Raw genomic sequence first — 13,470 nt, forward strand, 5'->3', positions numbered from 1 at the left:
GAGCAACATGATCCCACAAGTGGGATGTGGCCCTAGTTTGGTTTGGAACTAGATTTTCTTTAAGGTCCCTTCTACCCTGGACCATTCTATGATATGACTGTCTTGCTTTTGAGGGTCTGCTGCAGATACTACATCAAAGATCGACAGAGCATATAAACTCAATTTTGTGAGCATCGTGGAATAGGCTCAACTGCAGTAGCTGTGGAAAGGGCGATAAGGTTTTTCCTTTCATAATCTACCTGCTCTGGTAGTGCCATTCAAAACATAGGCTAATTTATTTAAAGCAGTCTAGGAGAAAGATCATCATAGATCTGCTACTGGGCTTTCCAGAGCTGAGAGCTGTATTATAACTTCATTATTGATTGAAGTGTCATTTCTTCAGGAGAATCCCAGTCCTGTCAGGGATGTAATGAATTTTCACCTTTTCCCCTTTTTGTCCCGTGTTTAAGTCTGAGAGCATTCAGGTTTCAGTATATTGCAGAGATCCACATTCGTTAGTCCCCAGGAGACTATTTCAGTGATTTGACTGCTGGAGCTGGGGCAGGGAAAAGGAAAAAAAAAAAAAGATTGAACCAGGAAAAAAAACCAAAAAATGGGGGCATTTTTTGAAACTGTTTATGTTAAAAATATCAGTGGGAATTAACTGCACGAAGCGAATTTTTTTTATTTTCTGCTCTGTTACTTCTGGTAGCGTAAGTGAACAGTGTGTGGCTTGAACTTTAAATAATGAGTGTGATTTATGGGCTGTTTTTGAAGTACACTGATTGTGAAATTAGAAGAAAATTGAGACTAACAGATACATTGATCTGCTGCATTACGTTTTCATGTCTCACGATATGGCAAAGCTGCCAGTAGAACAGTCCACGGGAGACAAGGCCCTGTGGCAGGGATGGGGCTGTACTGCAGATGTGGCCAGCTGAGACCAGCCCTGTGGCCACCTCCTTCCCCTGCTTGGAGCTCCCGAACAACCTGACCCTCTTGCAACTGTGGCTGGGATCAGGATAAATACCCTCTGGCTGGTGAGGCAGGCGCTGCCTAATACCACTCCGACTGACTGCAAGGGAAAGGGAGTTAAGCTGGGATAATGCTCCAGCCTCATCCTGGTGACTGACAGCATCACCTCCAAACCTTCTCGCTCCAGCTGGAGAGCAGGAACGTATAAGTTTGCCATATGCCTCAGACCTTACGTGACGGCAGTATGCAGCTCACTATTCGCTGCCATGTTGCTAGGACAACCTTCCTATTTATCTGTTTGTTTCAAACTTCAGTGTGATACATCCTCTGCCCTGCTTTTGCTGGAGTGGTCTGTTTGGCACTCAGACGCGCTTTGATGGGCTTCAAATATATGTTGTGTAACTTACACAGGGAAAATATCTTCCATCCCCCTACCCAAAGTCATTAGAGAGAGGTCTGTCTTGGGTTTTAGAATTTCATTAGAATGTATCTGTGCATGTCCATGCACAGATATTAAATGTTGCAGTTTTTTGTGCATTTTATGCTGTTAATGGAAGGAAGTCTTCTATCAGTGTTCTCTAGTGCTATTAGAGCAGTTTAAACTCTGTTCCCTCGTTTCCCTGATATTCCCATGCCTTTTGGGATGCTCGCTTGAATATATCTACCTGTAAATATGGCCTAAATACTCTTCTCAAGTTTTTATAAGTGTGAATCAGTTGTTCTTGCGTGTGTGAATAATATGTGCTGCAGAATACGTGTTTTAATAGTGTCTCTGGTAATCTATGTACAATTTCAACCACACTTTTTAAGAGGCAGTGTTAATGTTGTTTTGCAGCAGACATGTTTTGAAATGTGTCACTGTCAGTAATAGAAGCTTTGCTGTAAAAAGTGACCATATATTTTTGTCTTTTTTTCCACTTAGCTGTCCCGTTTCCTCCAAGTCATCGGCTCACAGCTAAAGAAGTGTTCGATAATGATGGAAAACCTCGTGTGGATATCTTAAAGGCACACCTTATGAAAGAAGGGAGACTGGAAGAGAGTGTTGCTTTGAGAATTATAACAGAGGGAGCTTCGATTCTCCGCCAGGAGAAAAATTTACTGGACATAGATGCACCTGTCACAGGTTAGTATGGAGTTATGATGATGGAGGGGTATGGTTGCTGGCAGGGACATGTTAAGTAATGCCTTGGTGTATGTGGCTTCCTAAGGTGCTGAAAGGCAGCTTGAAAATCATTTGTTCTCTCCAATACTTGATTTGCTCTTTGTCTGCTACCACTAAGATAATGGAGGCCATCAGACAGCTTGTAATTTAGAGGAAGGGATCACATCTGCTCAACCCTTTCTGTTTCTAAGGCAGAGAACATTTTTAGTCTTTAGGAAAAGAACTACTTTCTGCAACTTGAAAAGTTATGTAGCCTTTTGCTCCAGGTACTAATTCAGTAATTTTATAGATGTTATTTACCATAGTAGCACTATTTAGACATACATACAGCATTGGGCTCGGAACCTCATGAAGTTCAGCAAGGCCAAGTGTAAGATCTTGTATGTGGCTTGGGGGCAATCCCAAGCACAAATAAAAACTGGACAGAGAATGGATACAGAGCGGCCGTGATATTGAGGAATTGAGGGTGTTGGTGGATGAGAAGTTCAGCATGTCTTCTCAATGTGCACTTGAAGCCCAGAAAGCCAACCATGTCCTGGGATGTGTCACAAGCAGAGTGACCAGCAGGTTGAGGGAGATGATTCTGGCCCCCTACTCTGCTCTTATGAGACCCCACTTGGAGTTCTGCATCCAGATCTGGGGCCTCCAACATAAGAAGCACATGGACCAGTCGGATCGAGTCCAGAGGAGGCCACAAAGATGCTCAAGAGTACTGAACCACCTCTCCTCTGCATAGGAGGCTGAAAGAGTTGGAGCTGTTCAACCTTGAGAAGAAAAGGCTCTGGGGAGACCTTATAGCACTTTTCAGTACGTGAAGGGGGCCTACAGGAAAGCTGGAGAGGGACTTTTCACATGGGCATGTAGTGATAGGACAAGGGGGAATGGTCTAAAACTGATAGAAGATGGGTTGAGATTACATATTATGAAGAGACTTTACTGTGAGGATATTAAGGCATGGCACAGGTTGCTCAGAGAAGCTGCAGATGCCCCATCCCTGGGAGTGTTCAAGGCCAGTTTGGATGGGGTTTTGAGTAACATAGTCCAGTGAGACGTGTCCCTGCCCATGGCAGAGAGGTTTGAACTAAGATGGTATTTAAGGTCCCTTCCAACCCAAACCATTCTGTGATTTTATGAAAGAACGATGGTGTCAGAGTAAGTGGAAATTTAAATATATGTTAAGGAAAATAACAAGGGCAGAAAAAAATTAGCAGAATCCCAGTTTGTGTTGCCTGGGGGATTAATGAATTGTGCCGGTTGCAGAACCCATCCTGCCCTTGACTATGAAACGCTACCACCCACTCATTAATCCTCAGGAAATGCCTTATATTTGAATTTCCTTCTCTAATTGTCTCCTGCCTCTGCCTGCATTCTCAACGTATGAATGCATTTGCTTGCTCTAATGTGCTTCCTCCCATGTTCTGTTCTTGCTATCAGATATGAATGCATTTTTGGCAAGTAATTGATCTGTGGCATAGAAAGTTAGCTGGGGGGCAAAAGCTATCTAATTCCAGCCATTTTAAACTATGAAGCCAAAGTATAAAACTTGGTATAAGAAGGCAGGTCCTTTTATCACTTTTGTTTCTGAAGAACCCTGTCAAAAGTACAAGAAATAGGGTTGTCTGCTGCAGAAGAAGGGTTACCAGTCTTTTTTAGTAATACTGATAGCAGTCACCAAAAACCACATAGAAATAACAAAACCTTCATTTTCAGGAAGCATTCTCTGAAACTTAGGACTGTAGTGACTGAACTAGAATGATACTCAAGTTATTAAGGCTTGTAATTTTAAAAATTACATCCAACTAGGGGATTGTAGCTTGACCCGAAGAGGTAATGTGTATCATCTTTTGTGGAATAATTAGGCTGTCGTGCTGCCATACAGTTCTGATGGAAGAGGTGTCAATTGTATTGCAACACATGGGTGAATAAAGGAAATAGAATGAATAAAAGGGTCCACCTAGTTGACTGAGAATGAAGTTCTACAGACGATTTCTTTGACATTTCAGAATAAATGGAAGAGATGCAATACATAACCGAGTGGCAGAGACACAGAAAATTCTACCTATGGATTTTCTCTTTTTTTTTTGAGTGATTTTTACTTTTTTTTAATCCACTGAGAGATGTAATCTGTAGGAGGATGGCTCTGGTGTGTTGTGTCCCAGCTGATTTCTACAAGCCCATGTTTAATGTTCTCTCTCTCTTTAATTTTTTCTTTAAGATATTTTCTTAAATGCATTTGAAGGTATTGGAATTGTTCTGAATTATATTTTGGGGATTAATCTCCTGAAGTTTACCCCATTGTATAACACTGGTATAATTTAAGTCTTTGATTCTTTTTTCAGTTGAGCCCACATCTTGCTTTGTTCCTACCTTCGAAATTATTCTCATGCAGTGATTGTGATACTGCAGCATTCTTCAGGGTGGCTGGTAGCTACTCTCTTTTAAGCTAGCATAGGAAAGCTGGGCTCCTAATGCTTGTTGGCAGGGTAGCTGAGAAGTGCTAATCTTCTGTATGAACAAACATGAAAGCTGTAGTTACGGAAGTGATCATCAAAAGAAGGAAAAAATTAAATTGTGAGGGGGAGGTTGAGAAAGCTTGTGAGACATGTTGTTGTGGGCCTCACAGTTTTCTTTGTATGAATAGTGTGACAGCAGGTGACTGGATAAAGAGAATATCAATTGACTGATGATGTGGTGGAAGTGCCAGGTACACAGGCAGTCAAGAAAATAACTGGAGTAGAGGAAAGCTTTTTTTCAAACATTTGGAAGGACAAAACCACTGATAGAGTAGAGAAGAAAATAAATATTAGATTTTATACAAGAAAAGCAGTCTTGTTGAAAAGTGACAGTCATAAATCACTAATAAATCCTACTAATACGGAATCCTTTGTGGGAGATGCATTCATCTTTTAGAAACATATCTCTGAGACCCTGATCAGCAAGAAGAAGAGAGATAGAAGAGTGTAACTGTTGAAGTAAGAGCACAGTGGATTAGCACAGTGATATACTTGATAAATGTTAAAGAACATGAAATGTTTTTTCTTAAAGCCTTGTGCAGCTGTCCATCCATTTGAAATTTCTCTTTTTTTTAAGGGATGATATGATTGTCCTCAGAAATAATATTGAGAGTTCTGTTTATAAGTAAAGTCATGTGAAATGAAGTGGCTACATAGAAAGCCTGTATTTGAGCAAGCAAATGATAAGTGGGGGCAAGTCATGCAAAGAGCTTTAATGTGGAATGCACAGTCAATTATTTTGCGTTTATGTATAAAACTTACTCTGTATCTGTGGTTAGCTGGAAGCATCAACATGATTGTCCTTTTGAATTAATACATTTTATTTCCAAATTTGGCAAGGTTATAAGCCTTTTGAAGTATTTCTGATGAACTCACTGGTGACTTAGCTCAAATTCTCATAATTTGCTACATATGTACGTGCATGCATAGTTCACTACACTTCTGGCTTACAGCCAAGATGAACTGTCAGCTATTTCTGCAGTAGTTACACAGGGCTGCTGTTCACTGGGTAGGAATCTGAACAGAGCCTGAACTAAGAAGAGACTCCCAGGTGCTCTGCTGTCAGGACTCTTCTTGCATCTGGGGAGTGTTGAGGTAACTTTATCTTGACTTGTGAATGTGAGTTGGGAAAGATGGAGTCAAAAAAGGTGAGCATGTTGCAGGGAAGGCTAAAAGTAGGGATGAAAAGTAGTGACATGGGCTGCTCGTCAGATGATATGGAGTTGGTTGAGACTTACTTGAGGTGCAGGGCTTGGGAGAAAAGGAAATGGCCAGGAGGCTGAGTTCAGAGGTTGACAGAGGGTGGCTGGGCAGGCAAAGTAGAAAGATAAGCAAGAGGCTGACGGGGTATTGGGACTAGCTGGGCAAGGCACCCAGTCTAGAAGATAAAGGGGCACATGGTGGGGTGGGCCTGACTGCAGAGTGACAGCTATGGTAGACACATTTTCCAGTACAGACCTGTCTCATGACTGGCAGCAGTGAGGGGGTGGCACAAGGGTTGTGAGGTTGTCTGGGTTTCCAGTGTGTGGAAGAAGCAATTCGGGCACCCTGGGCTACCAGGATGATTTCCAGTTGCCTGCAGCACCATGGAGAATGTCCATTCCAATCTTAACCCCTCCAGGGAAAAGGCAGATGGCAAGGGGACAGGAACCTCTTCACTTGGAGACATGTGGCCTTTGTTTTAAGCTTGTGTGTTTAATGACGTTGCTCTACCACTAGACTACAGATGTTTAGTGTTCAGAAGAAAGATGCCTGTATGGCAGCCTTGGAATTTCCAGTCCTGTATTATGTTCATAACAGTATAATGACACATGGAGAAATTGGCTCATTTTTAATTGGCTTGTTTTTTCTAGAAGGCTAAGGCAGTATATCTCTGAACCTCCCTGATGGTAATATTTACTGAAGTCATACTCCAAAGTACAGTTGGGAATGTCAGATTTATAATTACCTGGGTAGTTTTATGTAGGTTTATTATAGGGATTCATTACTATACAGAATGATTTTGGTCAGGTGATAAACACTACCTTTTCTTTGCATGATGACTAACTAATTACCTGCATGTTTTTATGAGCCCTCCCTTTCAGATCTAGAATCTGCTGTTCTTAAGTACTGAACATTCTTAATTGCAAGCCAAACATGTCCCCCTTTGACTTCAGTGCATGGGTAATTTTCTCTGTGGATGAATATACGTACATACCTCTGTATGTTGTAGAATTATCTATAAGATTTTATATTCTTTGGATTTTTAAATGTGTCAGGAAAACAAATGTAGGTAAGGTTTTTGATGGCAATGTTGTCTTGCTTGGCTCTGAGTCGTAGAAGGGACCATTAACTCACCTGTGTTTTGAAGACAGTAATTCACACATCTTTGTGAGATATTGCTATACTGAGCTGTGTTGAAAGTATATGAGCGAGGTGATCATGCTGTCTGCAGAGTATGGTTCGTATGCATTTTGTAACCAGAGCACATTTCGCACAAGTGAAAGGAACACAACTTGAATTGCTCACTGCATGAGTATGGTTCATTCTGCTCCCACTGCATGGAAAAGAATTTGTAGCATAGTGACTATGTAAGAGAGGTTGTACTCGAAGCCTTAATTCTGTCCCATCCTAAATGTGCTTTTTTTTTCCCCCAACATTTGTGGTGTTCACTTTAATTACTAGGTGTATGATTTATTGACATTAATGGGCCTCATTTCACTGGTCCTTTTCATAGCAACCAAACCTGTACTTTTGGAATGGGATAAATTCTTGTTTTCCAACATCTGCAAAAATTACCAGCTACGACAGGTTAAATACTATTATTAATCTGGAAGGGCTGGGATTAATATACAAAACCTAAAAAAATCATATTGCAGAATTTGATTTCAACGCAAAGTAGCTGATGGCAGCAACCAATTTCAGCTTTGAAGCTAGCAGGTTGTGCTATATGACCTTCCCAACTTAATATTTCTGTGATTTTAATTTATACCTCCTTAAATGACCTACTTAACTACAGGATATGCCTAGAACTGTAAGTAGTATGTTTGTCTAATATCTATCATTGTACATCTTTGCTTTTACCTTTGGGATTATTTTTCTTAAGTATATTGTTAGATTTACAGATACTGAATGAAAATAGCATATCTTCTGCAGATATGACTGCACGAGTGAATAAGCTTGCAGGATATGTGTATTGGTGCTTTTAAGATAAGTCTTTTTTCCCCGTCAGTATCTGTTTTAAGTAATTAGCATGTGCTCTGTTTCTTCTTGTCACATTTGACATCTCTCATTTTTTGTGCTCAGTGTGCAATCCTTTTAGTTAACTCTGCCATCATTATTAAAAAGAGTTTCCTTCAGTAATCTAAGAACACAAAAACCTAAGTCAAGTGCATCTTTATAAACCTGTACTTTTTGACATATGGGACTGAGATGTAATGTATGAACATTACCGAGGCAGCTGCCTCTGTACAGATGTTCTCGATTCTGTTTTGTGGGTGCCACCACCAGCAGTGACCATGATGGTGGTTTCTGACTTGGTGACTGTAGCCAGGCCATGTGCAGGCACAGAGGGCAGCATTTCTTACTCCTTCATTTAGAAAAAATGGAAAATAGGTAAAACAGCATACACTTCTGCTTTAAACCTTCATGTGCTTCATTGAGAAAGTCCTGACTCTGTGCTAGCCTGTGTGCAGAGCTTTCTGAAATGCCATGTGCATGCAGCTTGTTGTGTGAAGATAGAAGAACATTAGATGAAGACAGAATAAAAGCTTATTCTTGCAGTGTAGAAGGTGTCTAGTCTCTGCAGATCTTCTCCTTGGGCATTCTTTTCTCCTCTACTAGTCCTGTTTTTTGCAGCTCCCATGTTTACAGCTGTGGTAGATGCAAGGAAACCACTGTTGCTTGCAGAGCCTTCCTTGCTATTCCCTTTGCATCACATGAGGTAAGGTGTGTATATATTTCCAGTAGGTATATAAGTACTAACCTTGTGCATGCGAAGGGGAAATACACCCCCTTGCAGTTTTATTATGGTGTCTTTGGGTAAAAAATACCATTGGCTTGGTTGAATGTTGCAGTGGTAGAGAGATAAAACTTAAACACTGGAATTGCTTGTAATGTTTTTATTTTAGTGAACACATGCGGTTTTTTGGAATTTGAACTCTAAATTGATGGGAGGGAAAAGGTTGTAGGCTTCTGGGGACAACCTGTGAGCAAACAACTGTGGCAACTCTGGTGACCTTTGGAAATCTTTTGTGCATTATGGGTCCATAAAACCTACAGAGGGAAAACTCTTTCCTGCCAGCATGTGTCTTTATGATCTTTGAGCCTTCTAGATATTCTCTGGGGACATAATGCCATAGTATAGAAGGGTCTCCTGGGCTTGAACTTTTTCTCATGTTCCATGTGTATTTTTCTGTTGCTCAGTTTCTCTCATTTGGTTGCGTGAAATAATATTGGTAGGTTGCTAGTGCTGTGCAGGTTAAAACTTAGTAAACATAAAAATTTCTAGCTAAAGTGATCAGTGTTAAGATGAGCTAATAAAAGTATTTATGCCCACGTTATAGTAAAAGGGAATAGTATTTAAAATTACATTGAACTGTAGCACATATGTGAATGATCTGATCCAATTGGAGAGTCAAACAAAACCAGTTCTTGCAGATTTTTACCTTTGAAGCAGTTTAAGATAAAATTTCAGTATGGAAAATAAACAAGATGCTTATTAGAGGCCTACAAGTATTGTAAGATCTATCTGTATGAGCACAGCAAAGTTTGTGTGAAATTACACTTCAGTAAAAGCAATTTTAGTTAACATTTCTTTATTTCACACTTAAGTAATTACATTTATGCTCTAAACCCTATGTACTGTGATTACTGTTGAAGAAACTGTTGAATTTCCAGGACATGTATAACTAAAATATTTACTTACGTGTGATGAAAAAAGCATTTACATGATGAAACTGTAAAACCTCTTCCTAAGTGACTGGTGTCCTCAGACTCACAAGTCTGAAAGCTTAATTGCTGGTTTGAAGTCTAGATGAACTTCTGAGGGTAAGAATTATTCTTGTTCTTTCTTTGACATAATGCATTCAGTAAAGTGATCTTTAAAATGATCTTTAGTTTTAGTTTGTTTGTGTGATGTGGTCTGCCCTCCAAACAGAGGGCAATTACAGTATGACACTTTTTTCTGTATCTTAGAGATGCATGAGAGTTGCAAATGTTCCTGGTATAACTACATCAGTTTGAATTTCTGCTGGTAATGCATGCCTTGTCTGGACCAGTAACACCTGAGAATTGGACACAGTTCAGCAAATTATTCTCACTCTCAGAATAAATGGCCTGCAGTTCATTCTCCTTCATCATAGAAAATTAACTTTGCCTGCAATGAGGCAAATGTTTGAAGTAAACTTTGACTTTTCTCTCTTAATATCAGTTCACAATCTTGTTTATATAAATGAGATTTCAGCTGAAGAGGTTGAAACCAGGAAGTGGAAGAAAGGGAAAGTATCAATAGCACCATCTACTCTTTCTACTCTTGAAAACAAATGATAGTGCAGTTGTTTTTTCATGCCTGTATAATGCAGCTATGCTCTCTAACTTAAATTAATTAGACTTTGTGAAGAAATGTTTACCAAAATTTTTTAAAATGTGTTAGATACATTCTTTTCTTAATGTAGTATGAACACAGTTTGCTGCTGCAACAATTATTTCCGATTACATATCACTGTTAAATATCATTAAACTACAAAAAACCTGCATGTCAAACTTATGTTAAAAATAATTTATCATATAAGCATACTATTGAACAGCTAAAGTGAGCTTGATTGGATCCTTTATTTGGCTTGCTGATTAAAACCGACACTACTCCAGCTATTTGGTATGCTTTCTTGTAAATTCATAATACATCAAATCACTTGTGGCTTAAAAACTGGGACTTCCAAAAGAAAGTGCAGATTTTTAAGGTGCTATGTATTCAATTTTTTTTTTAATCTGTTCTTTCCCTAAATGCTTCTGTTGGTTCCAGATACAGATTGAAATATGCCTGCCTGCATCCCTGATAGAACAAAGCAATTATGTCTTGTAGCTTAATTGAGCTGCTTGAGACATTAGCATCTGACATTTTGGCAGAGCTGATGTTTTCTAATAGCAGCTGCTTAAATCTATCATTATTGCCAAGACAGTGGATACTACTGACTGGATTCTTTACAACTACCTCACTTGTTCTTATAAATAATCTAGCAATAGTTCACTTCCTATAGTGCAAAAATCATAGTCAAATAAGCCAAACTAAAGTCATGGAATCAGAGATATCCTTCAGATATGGAGCCTGATTTGAGGCTGTGAAATGGAGGATCAAGTGTGTATATTGGGCTTCAAGCACAGAAATTGCATGGATTAAAAAATAACTACCAGCATAAATACAAACCCAACTGCTTGCAAATACCTAAGCCTTTAGGACTTTGTTCTTGCCATCTTTCATTTAGTGTGTGGGTGGTTCATCATGTAAATACTGACAGCACAGTATAGCACGTTAGGATTTCATACACAGTATGTCATAGCCGTGCTGTTTATTATTGCTTTTCAGATACTTTTCTGAAACTTGTAAATCAGGTTTCTTACTTGCTTTGCAATTATGTAGTCAGTGGCACAACTTGAGTTAGAACTGGGTCTTTGACACTTAGATTCTTTTTTGTGAATAACCATGATGTTTGTACTGTGTATCCTCATTAGGAGGAGAGAACCTTTGTTCTTGCTTTTCGTGTTCTCTTAGCTTTACCAGTTTATTCCTCCTTTAGATTCTCACCTCAGTTAATTTAACTCCATCTTAGGTTACAGTCTGTATTGGCAAGAGATGTAGGAGTGCAGTGGGATCACTGCTGAAATTGCAGCCCCTCACATTCCTTTGTCCCCCATTTTGGATGGAGCAGCTCCTGAAATGAATAAGAACTAGAAGGGGGCAGAGGGAAATTCCAGCGTTTTGTTTGCCTTCCCCTCAGAAACCAAAAATCTACTAGTTGCACATGATCCAGTGTTCCCCGCTTTGTGCGTCATGATTTATATGTGTGTGAGGCTGGAGAGGGGATTGATTTGGTCTTAATCACACTGTACTTGCAACAGCTATAGAGTGGCTGTAGTGTAGAAATCAAGAAAAAGAACTAGAGGAGTGTGAGGGGGCAGAGTAAGAGCAAGTCAGAGACAAACAGTGTTTTGTGTCAGCTGACCATTGCTGCTGGGAGGTGCCACTGTGTTCATCTGATTTGGGAATTGCTGTACAGGTGTGTGCCTCTGTTGTTTAGAGTCTGGTTGTGCTTTTGGAGCTAACACCAGCTGTCTCCTGCCGTCATCTGTTTGTGCGTGTCTAACCTTTCACCAAAACCCGACTGAGAAGCACTGGCAAGTGCAAAGAAGATAACTAGCAAGTTCGTTCTTAGAGATACTATAAACATTGCCTGTCATCACTTAGAAAGAGCATAACTCAGAGAGCATTAGAAGTTGGAAATGATACTTACAGAAGGATGTTATTCTGGGATGGGTGGCTTTTCTACTTCTTCCTGCCTTTACATACTTTTTCATTAGCATTTTAATTATTCTAAGAAATACTACCAGAGCTGAGACAGATGCTTTCTCTATTTGGTTTTCTGCATTTATCTAGAGAAAACATTTATAGAATAATTTCCAAGTGTATATAATATCCTCTGTGAAGATACTGCCTTCTTAAATGAAAAATAAATCTGCTATAGTTAAAAATATTTTAATGAGTTTTTAAAAAATTTCATACTTTTAAATCATCTTTACACTCTAAAAAATCCATGATCTCTGAATAAATACACCGATTATGAATATTAATTGTGCTGAACAGGAGCACCTTTTCAATCTGCAGTCTCAGATTTCAGAAAGTCTTGGCAAGTGTCACGGGGGATTCTGGCAATAATGTACATGATTTCTACTGGTAGTATGTCAAGCCATAACATTTTCTTTTGACACAGAGGTCATTATATGCCTCTTTTAGGGCATCACATCATTACATGGTGAATTTGAAATTAGTCCTTGGTGCTGTCTCTGCAATGACGGTGTTTGCTCCTGCTTCTCTCTTCTTTCTGTGTTTGCTCTCTTCTTCTCTCTTCAGCCTTGGGCATCTAAATCTAATTGAAATTTATGTGTTGATACCACTTGGGATGATAATTACTTCCTGATAAAATATTTTTGATAAGTGAGGAGGACCTTGCTCCTCATCCTCTGATGAAGATTCAGCAAGAATCAAATTTTCAAGAGGAATCTATGTCCTGTGCTATTTTGCCTAGTTGTGTTGAACCTTGTAGATTGTTTGGGTTAAGTCAGTGTTGTTCTTTTCTGTGAGATTTTTGTAGATCCAGCTATGTCATCTTCTTTGAAGCAGGCAACCCAAGGGTATAATGGCAATGGATTAAGCTCCAGTTTCAGAGCCTGTGTCTGAGTCAAATCTAGTCTTTTGGTGCTCAGCACAAAGGAAGGTGCTGCAGAGAATCCTTCTGGCTCATTAGGTGTACCAGCATCATTGCTTTCAGATGTTACTTCTGAAAATTGCCATGTTGAATATTCAACAGTCACTCTTCCACCTCTTCTTGCTCTAAATCTACCTCTGCAAGAAATTCTACCTTTACAAGTGGAAAAACCCACAAAAGTATTGCCTCAATCAAAATAGGTTGAATTTAGGTATTAAAACGAATTGCTTGTCAGACTTCACTACAGGAGTTCATCCATCCAGACAAAAAAAAAATTTTTTTCAGAATAATCAAGTAGATAAAATTCAGTGAATTGTGTCAGATTTATTCTTTATCAACCTGTACTAACAGAGATCACTTAGAGGTATAATTTTTAATCTAC

General features: G+C 39.3%; 1 protein-coding gene across 2 annotated transcripts in view; it reads left to right on the plus strand.

Annotated features, from left to right (window-relative positions):
* Positions 1-13,470, plus strand: part of PPP3CA (protein phosphatase 3 catalytic subunit alpha) — a 185,736-nt gene that overhangs the window by 78,091 nt on the left and 94,175 nt on the right. For both annotated transcript variants that reach the window (XM_027717893.2, XM_027717895.2), the window contains exon 2: positions 1,877-2,077. In XM_027717893.2, coding sequence (XP_027573694.1) covers positions 1,877-2,077 — 201 coding nt within the window. The remainder of the gene's footprint in view (positions 1-1,876; positions 2,078-13,470) is intronic.

The sequence above is a fragment of the Pipra filicauda genome, unplaced genomic scaffold (assembly GCF_003945595.2).
Source record: "Pipra filicauda isolate LSUMZ 115617 unplaced genomic scaffold, ASM394559v2 scaffold117_size3949168_pilon, whole genome shotgun sequence".
In the NCBI taxonomy this organism is placed as follows: domain Eukaryota; kingdom Metazoa; phylum Chordata; class Aves; order Passeriformes; family Pipridae; genus Pipra; species Pipra filicauda.